The 17,514-nt window shown below is 43.5% G+C and overlaps 1 protein-coding gene across 2 annotated transcripts in view; it reads left to right on the top strand.

Moving 5' to 3' along the window:
- The window catches only part of spred2b (sprouty related EVH1 domain containing 2b), a 415,094-nt gene that overhangs the window by 9,938 nt on the left and 387,642 nt on the right, over nt 1–17,514 (top strand). Inside the window, exons 2-6 of one of the 2 annotated variants that reach the window (XR_014597914.1) lie at nt 5,109–5,301; nt 5,396–5,564; nt 5,701–5,765; nt 11,598–11,756; nt 11,913–15,354. Coding sequence is in view for 1 of the 2 variants with exons in the window: in XM_084020735.1 (XP_083876861.1) it covers nt 5,109–5,301; nt 5,396–5,564; nt 5,701–5,765; nt 11,598–11,756; nt 11,913–12,701 (1,375 nt within the window). In the remaining variant the exon portion in view is untranslated. Of the gene's footprint in view, nt 1–5,108; nt 5,302–5,395; nt 5,565–5,700; nt 5,766–11,597; nt 11,757–11,912; nt 16,011–17,514 lie in introns of those variants that run through there. The other variant, XM_084020735.1, reaches the window with a different exon arrangement.

Here is a 17,514-nt window from a genome sequence, read left to right as displayed (position 1 = left end):
CTGTTACGCCAGAAGGGTTTCAAAATAAAAGACACAAAACTTTATTAAGACACAATAAAATCAAAGCTCACAGGAAGTGGTTGTCTGCGAACTAGCAAAATACAGGCTTATAAGAAGCAGTCACTTTATTAATAGACCTTTCATTTACAACCACCTCGAAAAATAATTTACAAAAGTCTGTCTAAATGTTATCCTTTTACTTTGTAAGAGGCTGTAGTTGATCTATGTATGGAAATCTGCCAGTGTTTTTGTTGTTGTTTTTAAATCAATATATATTGTATTTTGTAATCATTTGTATCCTGTGTTTTAGAAGACTATAACAAAATGAAATGGTGATGACTTCAGAGCAGTTAAATTGATTTTCTGGGACGGTGGTAGGAACAAATAGTGCAGAGCCTTATATATGAGCTGCTATAACAAAACAACATCAAAAATTAAATGTATCAGCCAATATGGCCAGAAATATTTCCCTTTTTTCTGATGATCTGATTTGGATTCAAAACCGTGATGTGATCCAGACCATGAGTTTTGTCATCCATTGAACCAAAAGTCATCACTCAACTTTCGACGCATCATCCCAATTAAAAGAGACTTTGAAATGTATTTGTGGCTTTAAACACAACGCAGTTTGAGCATGTGATCATTTTAAATCACCCGGACCAAAAACATGTTGGGGGGGGGGGAAAGAGTGCATACAAATTCCACACAAATAGGTTATTATAAATAGTGATTGAACCACCTTTTCTCAAGGTGGATGTCACAGTCTCCTTTTCAGCATCTGTACCTCGTGTTGCATTCGTGTGGACAGAATTAGATTCACAGTTCCCAAATGTGTGTGTGTGTGTGTGTGTGTGTGTGTGTGTGTGTGTGTGTGTGTGTGTGTGTGTGTGTGTGTGTGTGTGTGTGTGTGTGTGTGTGTGTGTGTGTGTATTTGCGCCAGAATGTGCGGTCACTCCCAAGTGTATTAAAGTAGCGCGTTGCTGCTGGTTGTGGCTGTCTGTGTGTTCCAACCACAGATTACAGGGTCTGTCTGCAGACGGAGCTCTAAACATGGGTCACAAGACGGCCCAAAATGTGACAAGTTCATCTCAGAGAGCTGATAGCCGGTATCGTGTGTCTTAAATGCACATGTGCTTATATAGCACAGAATTTAGTGTTATTTCTGGCTGGACTGGAAGTGTGGTCCTGTTTGTGAATGGTGTCGTACATGTGTTTGAGTCAACCGCTGTGGTGCTTTGATAGAAAAGCAGCAGTGTTGCTTTTTTCACAGTTTTCAGTGTCCGAGCTGCTCTGGCTGCAGGAAAAATGTACAACTTCCTGCAGGAATACTGGTCAGCTCGAGATTTCTGCTACAGTTGAATCAGTTAAGGCAGTTTTTCCTCGCCATGTTCGGACTGTAACGCTTGCTCTTGGGTGATTTTGGGACTTTGAAATGTGAAGTGTCCTGAGATAACCTTTGTTATGATATGACACTATAAATGAAATTGAATTGAATACATCTGGTGGTTTCTGGCTACAATATTATAGATAAGGCTAAGTGGTTAGCATACAAAGCTAACACTAATATCAACCAAACAGGGCTGTCCTGGAACAAAGACATTTTTAGTTGTTTCACGCTCATATGATTTTGTTGACTAATTGATTAGTTGATGTAAGTAGATCCGTACAACTGACTAAATCACACAAAAGCACCACTTTAAGACTAGTGTTTACCACAGATGTGCTCACGAGTTTCTTGGAAATAAGTAATTCAGCATGAAAAGCCTAAAAAAGCACTAATTGACTGAGGAAATCTTATGTCGGCTTCAGACTACTCGATATTTGCATTGTTGCGATGGTCTCTATGTCTGATTAGGCGATTATAGAGTCAGACAGACTACATATCGGTAAATAGATCTTTTGAACATTTTGGATTTCCATTATTATTATTACCAGACTACAAACCGGACCACTGGAGCTCCAGTCCGTCAGTAGCAATGCGGCCTTCCAGTAATGGTCTTTAATCCCTGTGTAGTTCTTCAAATACGGTGGGTTTTTCTTGTGTATCCTTAAAGCTCAAAAGCAATATATAATATGTGAGAAGCAAAATTTGATGAATTAGATTCAGAAAATGTGTGTGTGTGTGTGTGTGTGTGTGTGTGAATCTGCAGGTGCTTTTCTGTTCAAGCTGTTTGTCTGCTGTCACCCAGTCAGTCGATTTGTCAATTCAGTCAGTTTTATGAATGTGTGTGGGCGGGAGCTGGTGAACCAGTTTTGCCACCTGTGTGTGTGTGTGTGTGTGTGTGTGTGTGTGTGTGTGTGTGTGTGTGTGTGTGTGTGTGTGTGTGTGTGTACGCGCATCCCCGGGACTGTCTGAAAGCTAATTATATAACAACACCTCTCTCATTCACTCCCACTCTGCATCACTTCCTCCCTCCCTCTTTCTATGTTTCTCTTTCTCTCTTCATCCATCTCCCACACACACACACACACACACACAGAGTGCAGCTTCGATGGCGTACACAGAGGTACATCCTGTTATTGTCGGATCATTCATGTGGATTGTGACCGTGTTCATTGTGTCCTGTGAGGGTGGTGGCTGTCACGCTGATGCTCGTGAATGTCTTGTATTTTACCATTCAGCCTCCATTGTGTCGTCTCATGTTAAAGTCATTGACGACTCCGCGGACCGCAGAGGGAGGTTTTGTCACACATTGTTTGGTGCTGCTGTACAGATTTAACTGTAGCTGTATTATGTCCGTTTGCATGACGTGCGTCCGATCAATTCACCGGCTGCTCATCTGCTGTAACTTGTGATCATTTTAATCATCAATGCACCTGATCGTGTACATTTTTCGATCAAGTTATTATTAATGTAATGTAACAATATGGTGGAAAAGTGCCAGCCAGAGCCAGAGGCGATGCCTTCAAAGTGTTTGTTGTTTTCCGACTAACACTCCTTACATTTTTTTACAATAATGAGGAATATTTTTGGCTCTAGTGTGAATCACCTTCGTCATTTGCAAAGTATTTTTATTTTATTTTACCTAGATATCCCCACTGAGATTTCAAATCTCTTTTCTGAGGGAATCCTGGCCAAGATGGCAGCATTAAAAAGTTGCACATGAAAGCACAACAACACAAGAAATTTCACACAAAAGAAAGAAGCAACAGACTTGAAACAAACTGCAAATTGCTGTGTCGTTCAATTTCAGGATAAGCACAGTGTTCAAATAGTCTTTAATCCTGTTGTTATGGGCTTATGAAAGAATCTAGGTTATAGTGTCTCTGTTACACCAACATGATGGTGAAAAAACTTTAAAAGCACTTTCACGATAGACTGCAGACTCGTGGTTCGAGGGATATCTATATATATATATATATATATATATATATAGCGTTTCTTTCCATTCACACAGTGATGTGTACAAACCCGAATCATAATGCAGCATAATCGACTGAATCTAACATTTTCACAGAGGAGGAACTTGCATGCTTATATATAAAGTCACTTTAATCAATTGCTGATAAAAGCGCTGCTTGATTTAATATTTTCCTTGCGGCAAAAGAAAAATGGCACGTGTTTCTGTCACGCTGAGTGTTTTTGAAGACGCTTGATATATATGTATGTGTGTGGGTGTGTGTGTTTGTGTTCATAAAAGAAATTCACAAATAATCACGGGAAAAAGTTGATCCCAGGTGGTCGTCCATGAGATCAAAGTAGTTAGCAAATGGTGGTTTAAAACAACACATTTCAAAAATATGCTGCATTCATTGTTCTGATGGTTATTGTTTTATTTCACCTGAAAGAATTTAAATAATGTATGTGTGATGAGGCAGCCTGTCTCTGCTAACTGGTAGCCGATAAGTTGAATTCCGAGGGACATCTACATTAAAAAGTGTGTTTTGGTGTCGACTCGTCTCGGCGTGACGCCTCCCACCTCGGCACAGCGAGGGCCGGGCAAAGTCGTGACTTGAAAGACGCCCTCAAACATTCTGCTACTGTGTGAATCCAGCTCTATAATAAACTCATTAACACTCTCTAGACTCTTGCCAGAAAAAAAATAAGTTTGAGGTTTTAAGGATGGACGGGTAGCTTTCTCGAGTTGAGGCCAGGATGACGAGATCGTTGGGGCCTGCGGAAGAATTTGTGTTGCCTCAAGAGTTTTTGCATTGCATGGAAAATATTTGTTCTGAGGCTTAAATGCACAATTTCTCTGAGGGTTGTTTTTAGGTAAAACGCATTTGCTTTTCTTTTCTTTCTTTGTTTTTTCTTTTGCAGTCTCAGGTAGCCTATGGATTTTAGGCAACCCTAACCCTATGCAAATAATTTATATTAATAGATTAGTTTTCTGTGGTTTTGCTGTGGAAGGATATGTTGCTGCTCTGCATCTTATATGATACAAGTTGAACATGGAGCAAAGAAGAACCTGATGAATGACTTTGAACTCTGTTTTTCAATTTAGCTGTTTCTCTGATTATGCAATTGATGAAGTGTGAGGTTTATATGCATGCCCCAGCAAAACACATTGGCAGAGTCAGTTATGCGCCTTGGTGTGCAACCATACAACCTAACATGACATAGTGATAGCAGAACCTTTGACCATAAGCATAATGACGTGTTGAGCTCCTATTTAACATTGTAGGGTAGTGAGCTGATTTCACCTGTAATGTCACTGAGGTTCTCTACATATGGGTGGATTAAGAGACGAAGGGCCCCCGGGCACAGACATGCAAAAGGCTCCTCCGCTTCCTACATAGCACACACAAATGTTATGTTCTCCAGACCCTTTTTGTTGTTGCTCGGTGTCTCTTTGTAGTTGTTTTGTGTCTGTAGTCATTGTGACTCTTTTTGTGGTTTATTTGAGTCTGGAGTTTCTTTGAGTCTCTTTGCGATTGTTTTGGGTCTTTTTTTTTTGTGCTCATTTTGCATCTTTTCTTTTTGGTACATGTCTCTTCTGGGAAGTTTTACAGATTAAGGCCAGGGGGCCCCTGATACTTCGGGCCCCTGGGCTTATGCCCGTCAGGCCCGTTCTATACTCCAGCCATGTTTTCCACTGCATACTGTAATGTAAAAACATATTTCAGTTACCGTGCTAATAATTCTGCCTCTCTGTTCCTCTCTGCAGTGACAGCTACATTGTGCGTGTGAAAGCGGTGGTGATGACGCGGGACGACTCGAGCGGCGGCTGGCTGGCCCAGGACGGGGGGGCTCTGAGCAGGGTCGGGGTGTGCCGCCTGCTGCCGCCGGAGCTGGCGCCCGTGCCAACCTCCAGCTGCTCCCAGTTCCTCATCCGCGGTGAGCGGCTGCGTGACAAACAGGTGAAACACTTGCACTCAGACTTCAACTCGAGCATGTCGATGTTCATTTCAGGGTCGAATATGGAACATTGACATGGGAATTTGCTTCAAACAGGTGATCCTTGACTGTCCGCTGAGGAAGGACCTCGTGTACACCATAGCAACGCCCACATTTCACCATTGGAAGGTGGAGGACAGGAAGTGTGGCCTGTCCTTCCAGAGTCCAGCTGACGCCAGAGCGTTCGACAGAGGCGTACGGAAAGCCATCGAGGACCTGGCTGAAGGTACGAGGACTGACTTAAGATCCATGATGAGATGGTTTGAGCTTCAAGCTCTACTGAGGTTTAGTTCCCCTGACTGAAACACATCATCCAGGAAAGCATGGGATCCTTGAATTAAAGGATGTTTTCCTCTCTGCAGGCTCCACCACCTCCTCGACAGCACTCCAGAATGAGGGCGAGCTGGGAGACGACGACGTCTTCACTGTAAGCTCGTTTCCTACATCCATGTGCAATGCAAGTTAGAGTTACGGGTTCCTGGTGTAACTGCTGCAAATCCTCATCTATGTACACGCGACTCAAAAAAGACATCATGGTACAATAACCAGGACGTTTATAGTCACTACTCAAAAGGTCATTGACATCAAGTGACAAATTTGTTAATTTTCCAAGTGATGCATCGATGGGTCTGGGTCGATCATTAAAGTAGTATTATAGAGTTATTGGAAGCTGCTGATGGTGACAAACACGCTTAAGGTTACACAATTACGTCGACGAATTCATGCCGCTGGGCACGAATATGTGGAATCTGCAGTGGAAGTTCAAATATTTTAAATTCAACATCACTGACTTCGTTTAAGCAGAAGTAGAGGACATTCAGAGCTCTACAATACTACCTTATATCTGTCCAGAGACCAGATGAGATTGTATGAACCACATGTTGGCTGCCGTATGTCTAGCACCAGGGACGTTAATAAACACAAATGATGAGTAACGTGAGGTGAAGATTTGATTAATTGATGTGGGAGTACAACTACACACCAATCAACTAGCCAAAACCCCAGAGGAGTCTTCTGCATCCAAAAAGGACTTTGTTTGGTCCATGTAGCAGAAAGTATTTCTACTCTGAGTCCCCTCCCCGTCACGTAAACCTGCCACAGCACATGAAGTGTGTGTTGTTTGTATGTGAGGGCCTCTCTACCTTAACTTAGCATGAAGGACCCTCTCCCCCCACCCTGTAACCTGACACCAGGAGCAGCAGGCAGGGTCACAAGGTCACTTCCTGTATCCCACCACCTCGCTCTCTCCTGGCGACCCCCTCCTCCCTCCCCCACACCCACCCTTCCCCACCCTCCCAATTGAAAAAGAGAGCCGCCACCAAACTAGCAGCTGTTTCCCAGCTTAGTGCAGGGCCGGTGATTTACGAGAGGAAGTGCCTCGTGGTTCATCTTTGACTCGAGCTGTCTGTAAGGGCCAAGACTAATAGGTGCTCTGCTGGAAGTGTACAGCCACCACAGAGACACATACAAACACATGGGGAGGGTGGAGGGGAGGCTACAGCGCTGTCAGAGGGTGGAGCGATCCCTGAGCTGGAGCATCGCGTTTTCAGGAAAGTAGAGGCTTTCAGAGAAACAAATCCAAGACCGTTCCCCGGTGGAGTTGCTTAAGAAGCTGTCAGATTTGACCAAAATAAGAATGAACTGCTCACTTCTCTCAGTTAAAGCTTCCCAGAAGCTCACAATAAAACATATAGTGAGACAGCCTCCATATTCCAGCTTTAGGGTTCTTAAACATCTGAATTCAGTGCAACATGTTTTCTTTTTTTGCTCTAATGGCCCCGAAACACCAAGAACCTAGCATCAAACAAAGGCTGAGTGGAGAACCGTTTTCTCATCATGTCTGCTTTCAAAACGTGTACTTGAACACACCACAAAGGTTACAGTTAACATGCAACAGGCCCGCACATACATTCTTTTCCTTCAGGAGAAGAATTATGATCCTGATGTCTGTATTGCTTCACAAATACCTGCATAAATGTGGTAACGTTCAAAACGACTGGGGGAAAAAGCTTTTTTGGTTAAATAATACTTTACTGTTCAGGCAGGTCAGATCTTATTTGTCATGTATCAAAGGCATAGAAATGTAGAAAATGAAAAACTAGCCTAACATACCATAATATAAAGCACATACAGAGCGTTGAGTGGCATTTTGGAAGACGTTTTATCACCGTAGCCTATGTACAGGCATTGAATGGAGAAAATAATTGACTTCACACCTTATCCCAATGGTACTTCAACAATCCTCATCTTGTCTTGTGAAGCAACAGACCGTTTATTTTAACATCAACAATAACACACAATCACTGGTTAACAACTATGGGATACTTTGGTTCAGGGCTGCAGCCTGTGCTAATGACCTTTCCTAAAGTTAGCGAGGCGGACAGTCGTGGACAGGGGGAAATGCTGCAGCAGATTTACAGTCTTTGGGGGAGGATGGTGGGAGGAGGGGGGGAGCTAGGATGGACATACTTCCCTAAATTATTCCTCGTTCGCCAAACCTAAACTTAACCCAACCCTTCCTCTGGCCCTCCCCTCAGCACGTCTCCTCTCTCTCTGTCTCTATTTTGGCTCATTCACAACAGGGGGAGAGAGAGCTATTGAAGCAATTCTGGGCTCATCCCAGGAGAGCGAGACAGGCCTGTTGAAGGATGAATCCTCCCGAGCTTTGAGTCGGGACATGTTTTGTGTCAGAAAATAACTTGAAATGCCCTCTGTCCAGCCTTGGGACAGAATATATAGAGAGCGGATGTCCAGAAATATAAACTCTCCCCCTCAACTCGTCTCTGTCTCTCTGTCCTCTTGTGTAGTTTGAGCTAGCAGTAGAAAGGCTGGCCTGTGTTTTGAATTAGTTGCAGCCGTGGAGGCCAGTGTCGGACTGGTTTGAAACCATATCAGCCCCCCCAACCCCCCGGTAATGTCTTCTCCAGGGGGGCGGGGCCCAAGCGGAGGCAGCACGTTATGTTATTTTTGGCCGGCTGCTCTGAGGGCTTTGTAAGAAAGCTGGGGGAAATTCTCAGCATGGCAGTATCCATGTGGGGAGCAGGATATAATAAGGGGATAGCTTCAGCAGAGAGACAGATCAGATCTGGGTCATATAAGTCTGACAAATCATTCATAGCAGAATGCCAAATTTTGACACATGGGGTGAAGATTTTGTCAGTTTCATAAAGTTTGTTTCCGGTGGTGATATGTTACCGGACAGCGAGGCATGTTAACGCTGCAAAAAAACTGTGTAGATGGGAGTAGTTTAACAGGGCTTTTGTTTTGAAAATTGTAATGAGTCACTGATTAGAGGATGAAGTGATAAAGATGTCGAAAAACATGTCGAGTTTTCCACTGATGCCAATGACGGATGCAACTTGTTATAGAGCATTGTTTTCTTAGGTTACTTTCAAATTGGGAGATGGTGTAGGCCGAGGTCCAACATGACTTGTCATATTTAGCAATGATATTAGCTTGGATTGTTACATTTTGTATGACGATGATCCCCTGACCTTCCATGAGGTTGACATAAAAACTTTTGGATGAATTACCCTAAAATGTGTAGCATAGTAGTTCATGTTGCCTACAGGATTTGATTGCCGTACTCTAGCGACCCCTTAACCCCCTTAACCAAGTTCGAAATTCAGTATTTGTAATACTTTTTGGCAACAATAACATCAGCCTCAGCTGCATTTGCTTTGTGTTTAGCCCCATGTAGCAAATGTTAACATGCTAACAGGCTCAACTAAAATGTTAAACATGTTAGCAATGCTACTGTGAGCATGCCACACTAGTGTTAGCATGTAGCTCAAAGCACCATGCAGCCTCACAGTCCGTGGCATTGCTGCGGACATTTCATATGCATACTGCTGCACCTTGTGAGCAATCTGTGATTCAGTGTCACAGACGTGTTCAGCAGGATTCCAACCTTCTCTAGGAACTCAGCTCCAACCACCTTTTATTTCTTTTTGTCTTTGGAACATTTGAATAGCTGGAATTAAGTTTCTGTCAGATGGAATAATTTTTTCATGGGATGAAACAGTAATAAAATCAGTAGTCAGTAGAAGACAAAAAATGAAGATTGTTGTACGTTGTTATGATGACGACAAACGTGGGGCCATAAAGTGTTGTAATAGCTCACCAGGAAGAGAGCAAACGCAGCTCTGGAGACGGACTTCTAGCTAGCTAATTAGCTAGTTGGCTAGGTAGCGGCGGGGAGTGAGGAAGAGGGACCGTTAGATTTAGCCAACTCATTACGCAGCTCATTTTCTGTAACCAGTGACGCATGGAATGGTCAAACAATTGAATGTTCGAATTAGAAATGTAGCTAATTAGCCGGCTGTTCACTAGTTAGCTTGCTAGCTTGCTAATTCGACTGCTTTAAAATTGCACTTGTTACAGAAAATGAGCCAAACAAAGTTCATCTGATAGCAATGTGCTTAACCACGCTGTGATGAGTGTGATGACGAAGCACTCTTTCTTAAATGTTACTCATTGAGTCTGTCTCTCTACGCTTTAGTACTACTCCACTGCAAGTCGTTACTACGTCAGTGAGTTCGCTTGCTGTTTGGCTTACTTTATATGTGAGTGGCCCACGACAACAGTCACAATGGAAACGGTACACATAAAAATGGCCGCCAGTCTGACCACCCTGCTATGGGGATTTTGTCCTGTCGACTCCTGTTTTATTTCTATGGGATGAAACCACATCAGTCTGGGAAAAAAGGAAGCACCGAGAAATCTTATAGCTGCTGGCAGAAGATGTAACACACTGCTGTGTAAAATGAAGCCATGGCAAAACTCCTTCACAAGCTGGTCGACCATTAACACAAATATCTATGTCCCTGTTGACTTCTGGTGATTTCCATGTGCTGCTCAATAGCAAACCAATGCAGAGAGGGATTTTCCAACATAGCTTCTTCCTTCCAACACAACACGCCATCACAGAGTCTTCTTCATGCAGACCTGCGCCCTCTTCATTGGGTCTCACCCGGAGGCTCACACAATAACCAGGATGACATGATGAGACAGGAGTCCCATCAGCTGGTAGCTATGCCGCGATGCCCCACAGAGGCTGACCCCCCGTGTGCCTGTCTGAAATGTGTGTCTCTGTCTGAGCGCTGCACGGCGGCGGCCCGACTGTCTAGTGTCTGGCCAAGGTTTGAGTTGGAGCGGAGCCCTTACAGCCTTTAGCGGAAAGCGGACAGGATACTGTTCACACAAACGCACACACAGAAAGGTGGGAGTGGTGAGAGAGACGGGAAAGTGGAATGTGTAGAAAGTGAGATTGAGGGAAGGAGGACAGGTTGTTGGGGGGGAAGATGCCAAAAAGAGGCCATACTGCCAAAATGGTGGATTCTTAATATCAAGTTCTTAATATCAAGTCGTACCAGCAAGAGAAATCCTTCTCTCACATACTGTTTGACAGGTTAAAGTATAACAGGCTATAACATGTGGATATGTCATTTATTTGATGGTTGTCTGTTTAAGTGCTGAAACATTTAGTCAAATGAACATTGGCCAAATTTAAATTACATTTAAAAAAAAAGGATTATATTGTTCCACCGTCTCTGATGTGAGGATTTAAGGCTGTTCTGAATCCATTATGTTTGGGTTTCAGACCATTTGTCAGGCAGGAGAAGTTTGAAATTGTATTTTGTTTAATTTAATTATTTTTACATTTTTAGTGAGTGTTCTATAATAATAAGAATAAACTTTATTTATATAGCACCTTTTACACACTGGTTACAACGTGATTTACAGTAAAATAGCAGACAATAAAAACATGATTTCCAAATGTAAAGCACCCACAAATAAAAGATCAAAAAGACATTCAAACGCAGCCCACTTAAGAACAAAGAATGCATAAAGCTATGAGGTTTTGTTGCAACTGTTTTATAGAGATACGTTTGTGCAGTTTGTGTTCCTGTTGACTTCGATTGAGATCCACTGAGATGTTTCTAATATGCTGTCCATCCTGTTTTTATTAACGGTAGCGCTATTCCTAATTGTATTCCTAAGTTTGATTGCAATGTTTTCTTAGTGACGGTTGCAGATGTTGTTTATAAAACTATAACTCGCCACATGGAGAACCAAATGTGGATCAAGTGGCTCGAAAAACAGAGCTGATGCTTCCTGTTTTCCCAATCAGAGCTGCGCCAAGGCTTCCTGTTTTTGTTTGTCCAATCATGGCGTCCTCTCACACTAACTGTTTGTTTGGCGTGTCCAATCAGAGCGCAGCTTTCAGCCGGCATCCTGTGTTTGTTTGTGCCCTCAGAACACTACAGACAGCTCATCCAACTCCTCCCAGAAACTGGAGAGCTCTCTGCAGCCGCTCGATTCCTCGCCCCTTCCGCAGAGACACAAGTGCATGCTGGGACATCGCCACAACCTCCACGACCCCTACAGGCTCTCGGACCACTACTTTATGGACCCGGTGAGACAAAGGACCTCTAGTCTTATCATATTGTGAAACATTTTTGGACGTTTATTGACACTTTTTCTGAGACAGTCATGATGAAGATAGTTTAAATAAAGGTCTGATTTTCCTGCCACCGTCAGTGTTAAACTTTCATTCTGTCTCTCTCATCAGCCGCTATCTCGGCTTCCCCGTCATGTCACCTTCCAGGAGGATGAGGAAATTGTCCGCATCAACCCTCGGGAGCACAGCTGGGAGCGAACCACAGAGCGTCACTACGGATGCCCGCCGGACCGCCCCTGGCTCAAGGGCTACGAGGACTACCGCCACGCCACCGTGCGGGACAAGTTCATCCAGATGGACGACTCGGAGTCCTACGTCCACTTTGCTAAGACGGACGCACAGAAGCATGACTACACCTATCCTCTGGCACCGGCCTTGTCGCCGTCAGACTCTGATCCCGCCTTCGGACCCTTGGTCAATAAGGGCCACGGCAGCTCGTACCGCCAGGGCTTCCCCTCCGTGGTCTCCGCCCAGCCCCGCTCCTTCCTCCCAAGCTCCTCGCCGTCCACCAACGGCGAGAAGGGCCGGAAGGAGGACGGGCAGGAGCGTGCTCAGTGCGAGCACTGTGGCGAGGCCTTTTACCTCTCCGACAACCGGAGAGGCCGGTGCCACGATGCGCCGGACCCCGTGCGGGCGTGTATCCGGCGGGTCAGCTGCATGTGGCTGGCAGACACCATGCTCTACCACTGCATGTCCGACCCCGAGGGGGACTACTCGGACCCCTGCTCCTGTGATGGAGGCGAGGGCAGCGGGGGAGGCCGTCTCGGCTCGCGCTGGTTAGCGCTGCTTTGCTTGTCTCTGGTGGCGCCCTGCCTCTGCCTCTACCCGCCTCTCCACGCTTGCCACCGCAGTGGGCTCAGGTGCGGCTGCTGCGGAGGCCGACACAAGGCCCTGAGCTGAGCAGGAAACCGTCTCAGAAACGACAAAAACCCAACGCAAGCACAGGGAAAGGGAAGGATGGGGGAATACACAGAGGGGACAAGTGGTCATGGCTGCTCACTCTCTTGCCTTGGTTTCTCTGGGATTCTCTACAAATTCCAGACACTGAAATAAGCCAAAAAAAAAAACGTTGGTGCATTTTCTGAACAGCCTGGGAAGATAAGCTCCCCCTTATGGCAGACAGTTCTCTCAGCTCTCCACGTGGCCATTTCATGCTGTTTCCAACGAGAGAGCATTCTTTTTCAGGGGGCCTTTTTTTTATAGCTGACCTATATGTCATGTATCACATATGCAGGTACTTTATACTTTGTACACTGACTCGGCGTCAAAGAACTTGAATTGTTTCTTTGCCCCCCCCCCTCTCTCCTTTTGATTTACACGTGGCCATTTTGTTTATAATCTATTCCAATATCAGGCCCGCTCAGCTCAACTCCAGCTTCAAGAGAAACAAGACACTACACCTCTTTGCGTGTGTGTGTGTGTGTGTGTGTGTGTGTCTGTGTGTGTGGATGGTATACGTGCATGCTTACAATGTGCGCCGAGGCCTTTTGTTGTCTATACTGCAGCTTATAGTAAAGCTCATGTATATAGTCTACATAGCTCTCCATCATCGCATCTTCTTTGTTCACTGAAACAATGTGGTACTCATTTTAATCTTCTAATGTCCCAAAGATTCATGTTTCTATCCTATTTATTTTCTCACTGAATTGATCGACCAGCAAAAAGGGTGCTGGGGTGTGATTCATCCACTAATTGGCGCCACCCTGGCGTCAGTCTCTCTGCTCCTTTCACGTTGTTTCAAACAGTGCCTAAACTTGATCATCGAAACCAGGAATCCATCCAGTTCGACAATTCCAATCCTTTTTTTTTTGGGGGCTTATTTTACCCAACATACACTCGAAGCGGTGTGAGATTTTAAAAGCTCTGATTTCCTCAATCAGTAGTCCGAGCCGATACCGTCTAACTTGGTGCCCTTTATGCCTTAAAACGTCCTCTGAAGATGTCTGCCATAATGAAAAGCGTGAGCACAGTTACGGCTCCAAGCAATCAGCCTCACCATGTACACTTTTAAACTTGGTTTAAACTATTTTTGTAATGAAAAGGAACTTGTAAAAAGCGTCTCATAAAGGGTGTGTAAATTAAGGACTCCAGTTTGCTTGCGATGTACAATCAGCTCCCCTTTTCTTAAAGCCTCCAGTGGAGCCCACCAGTCACATATGTGCAACAGCAAAGTCAGAACCAATGGTGATGTGAATGGTTCAATAAATTAAATTAGTAGAACTGTGTTCAAAAATATTATCTTCCCACAAAAATGTATGTCTTAAAAGTAGTTTTTAAAATCTCCTTACCGGTGAAACCGAGTATTAAAACTTTGTTATTGTTGCCAAAAACGTATAATAATGAATGACCGTTGACATATTAGAGTCTTATTTATTTATAAAAGATGATCCTACACGTCATTCTTGAAATGTTAAAGGAATAATCTGACACTTTTGGAAGTAAGTATCTTTGTCTTCTTGTCAAGAGTTAGATGAGATCGATACCACTGTAATGGTGGTGGTTAGCTTAGCTTAGCATAAGCACTGGAAACAGGGAAATCTATCCTGGCTCTCTTAAATAGTAACAAAATCCACCTTCCAGTACCTCCAGGGCTCACTAACACATTATATTTTGTTTGTTTAGTCCAAAGTGAAAATCAACAAGTTTGGACGGGGGTTATGTGCCTGACTTTTTTTGACAGGCGCAGTTACTCCCTGGGTTAGAAAATTCTTCAAATTAGACCAAAGAAATGATTAGTTAACTAATACTCTTAGTCTAATCGACTTATTAATTAGCTGGGTTAACGGACACATCTGGGGAACTGAACACACAATCAAATCTTGTTTATCAGAGATGTGCTCATACGTTTCTAGGAATTAAGTAAAGCTAAGATACACTAAACGTCTCTTGGCTGTGTAGCTCTTATCAAACTCCCAGCAAGAAAGCAAAAAAGGGGCTTTTTCCAAAATGTCAAAGTATTCCTTTGAGGCAAATATATCTAAATGTTAGATTGCGACTGGTGGGCCGTATATTTTTGTCCCTCCATCACCATAACAACACCGAGTCATGTCGGATGTTCAACAGCAGCTCGACTCAGAGAGAAACCGTAACAGTGTGCTTTTTAGGGACGTTGTGTGTCTGTGTGTCTGTGTGTCGATGTACAAACTCAGGTATTGGAGGAAATCAAAGACGCCATCTCACCTGCATTTGTCACCCACCAGCCAATCACGCCCTCGCACTGACAGCACAACACTAAACCGGCAAAACCCCCTCGGGTAATTTATGCTTCATCTAAACCCGGTTGATGGCAGCGTTAGGGGATGTGATCAGAGCACAATAAGATTTAAAAAAAAAAAAAAAGAAGAAGCAGGACATCAGTCGAATCCCATCGGGAAAAGAACGGGAGTCTGAAAAACAGCTGAAATGCTGGACACAAACATCCACCCCTGATTGTTTAGCCAAGGAAATGTCACTTACTGTAGTTGAAATCCAGAATGGCTGAGGATGTCCTTTTCCTTCCCTGGTTATGTCTGTTTCATACATCCTGTCCCGTGTACCAGTATGTACATCCTTGGTGTGTGTGTGTGTGTGTGTGTGTGTGTGTGTGTGTGTGTGTGTGTGTGTGTGTGTGTGTGTGTGTGTGTGATTATCCCACATCCCCTTTCCCCTCCTGCTTCTTGATCAACAGCTACAGGGATCAGCTGAATCACATACCACCACCTATCCAGTATAATCAGATCCTTTGATGATGTGATGTATCAAGGACAGGACCAATCAGATTGGAAAGTGTGTGTGTGTCTGTGTCTGTGTGTGTGTCATCTTTTTTCTCCATCTCTCCTGAGTGTGTTCTCTCATGTCAGAGCCATTTACAAGTGCCTGAACGCATCCGCTTTATCTCCTTGTGTATTTAAATTGAAAAAATTTAAGAAAAGACTCCCTGTAATGAATTAGACCCCATTTTTTACGCTTAGTATTTTTACCTCTGTAAAAAAAAAAAGAGCAAAAATTATATTATATATATATCAAGTGTATGTTGTACATTTTTATTTCTATTTTGTTTTTTTAAATAACTGTTTCTAACATGTACAATGGATGTAGCTCTTTCTTTCGAGAAGGAACAGGAAGTACTTTGTAGATACTGAAGGGTGGCCAGGTCTGTGAGAAAACTAAAGTGAAATGTGTGTCTTACCTTCCGCCTCCAATAAAATGAGAGAAAACAGTGAAACCGTACACGAGTCTGCTGCTTGATTTTACTCTCAGATTGAAGGAACTTTCCAATAAATGTCTTCTGTAACTGCTGCATGCATTTATCATTTCCTTCCATGTACCTTCTATTTTATAAATGTTTTCTATCAGTGCATCAAGTGTGTCAAAGGATTCCTGCAGATGGACACTAATGCGGCTTTCCAGACACGCCAGAGCTCAAAATGTCCAACCTCTGAAAAAGTACAAGTGAACACCAATCAGTTCATACTTGTAAACTCAGGGTGAATCCATCTTCCAGACCTCATGAAGACGCAACTGTCTGACATCACATAACAGTGGAAGCACACAGTGTAACTAGTAAATCATCATCAAGTGTTTTTGCCTGTATATTCTAAAATAATACATACTATCATATAGTAAAACATGTTCTGCATGTAAATTATGTCAAAATATGTCACCATGTTATTTGGTAGCTGGTTATGATAAACAATCTTTGCACTAAAGTTATTTGAAAAACGTGAAAAATGTGAGGGCTGCAATGCTGAGAGTTCAAAATTGAGTGTCACCAAAGAAACTGACGGTCAGTTGTGCTTAGTTGTTTACGTTGGGTGTGTGCACCTGGAAGTTGGTCGTATCATCAAGGACATCCGAATCATCTGGAACACAGCTTAATGAAAAAAACTTGAAAATAAAAAGGAATTATTTATAAAAGCTAAATTTAAAGGGCAAAACTAAAATGTATAAAGACATATTTCTCTTTAACCAATTTTTTTTAAGTGGCCAAAAAAAAGGGACACTTTTGCAATCACGTTTGAAATAGGACTCATTTCGGTTTCTAGTCCACTTCAACTCTGATGGGGCCTCAGTCCTTTTTCTGTCCACACTATAGTCCCTGCCTTCATCCCTCTGCTGGTCAATGCTTTTCCCTTCAATTACATTTTTAGGGTGACTTCCAAACAGCACTGTGCTTGTGAATATCCATCCATCCATCCATCCATTGTCTACCACTTATCCTGTATTCAGGGTCACGGGGGGGCTGGAGCCGATCCCAGCTGTCATTGGGTGAAGGCAGGGTTCACCTGGACAGGACGCCAGTCTATCGCAGGGCCGACATGTAGAGACAGACAACCATTCACACTCACATTCACACCTACAGGCAATTTAGAGTCATCAATTAACCTATCCCCATCCTGCATGTCTTTGGACTGTGGGAGGAAGCCGGAGAACCCGGAGAGAACCCACGCTTACACGGGGAGAACATGCAAACTCCACACAGAAGGAACCCGGGCCAACCCGGGAATCAAACCCGCTGTGAGGCGACAGTGCTACCCACTACACCACCGTGCAGCCCTGCTTGTGATTAATTCCCTCCAAAATATCTATTTTATTTTCCTGTGAAATAAAGTATTTATTTGAAAACATCTCCTTCAAGTATATATTTTATAGTTTATTATTAGCAATATCTTAATTTTACATGATTACATTTGAACACACCATAAGAAATGTAAATGTTTTGCTTCCTGAATAG

This window comes from Eutrigla gurnardus, assembly GCF_963514095.1.
Source record: "Eutrigla gurnardus genome assembly, chromosome: 11".
NCBI lineage: Eukaryota > Metazoa > Chordata > Actinopteri > Perciformes > Triglidae > Eutrigla > Eutrigla gurnardus.
This window is presented reverse-complemented; position numbering and strand designations above follow the sequence as displayed.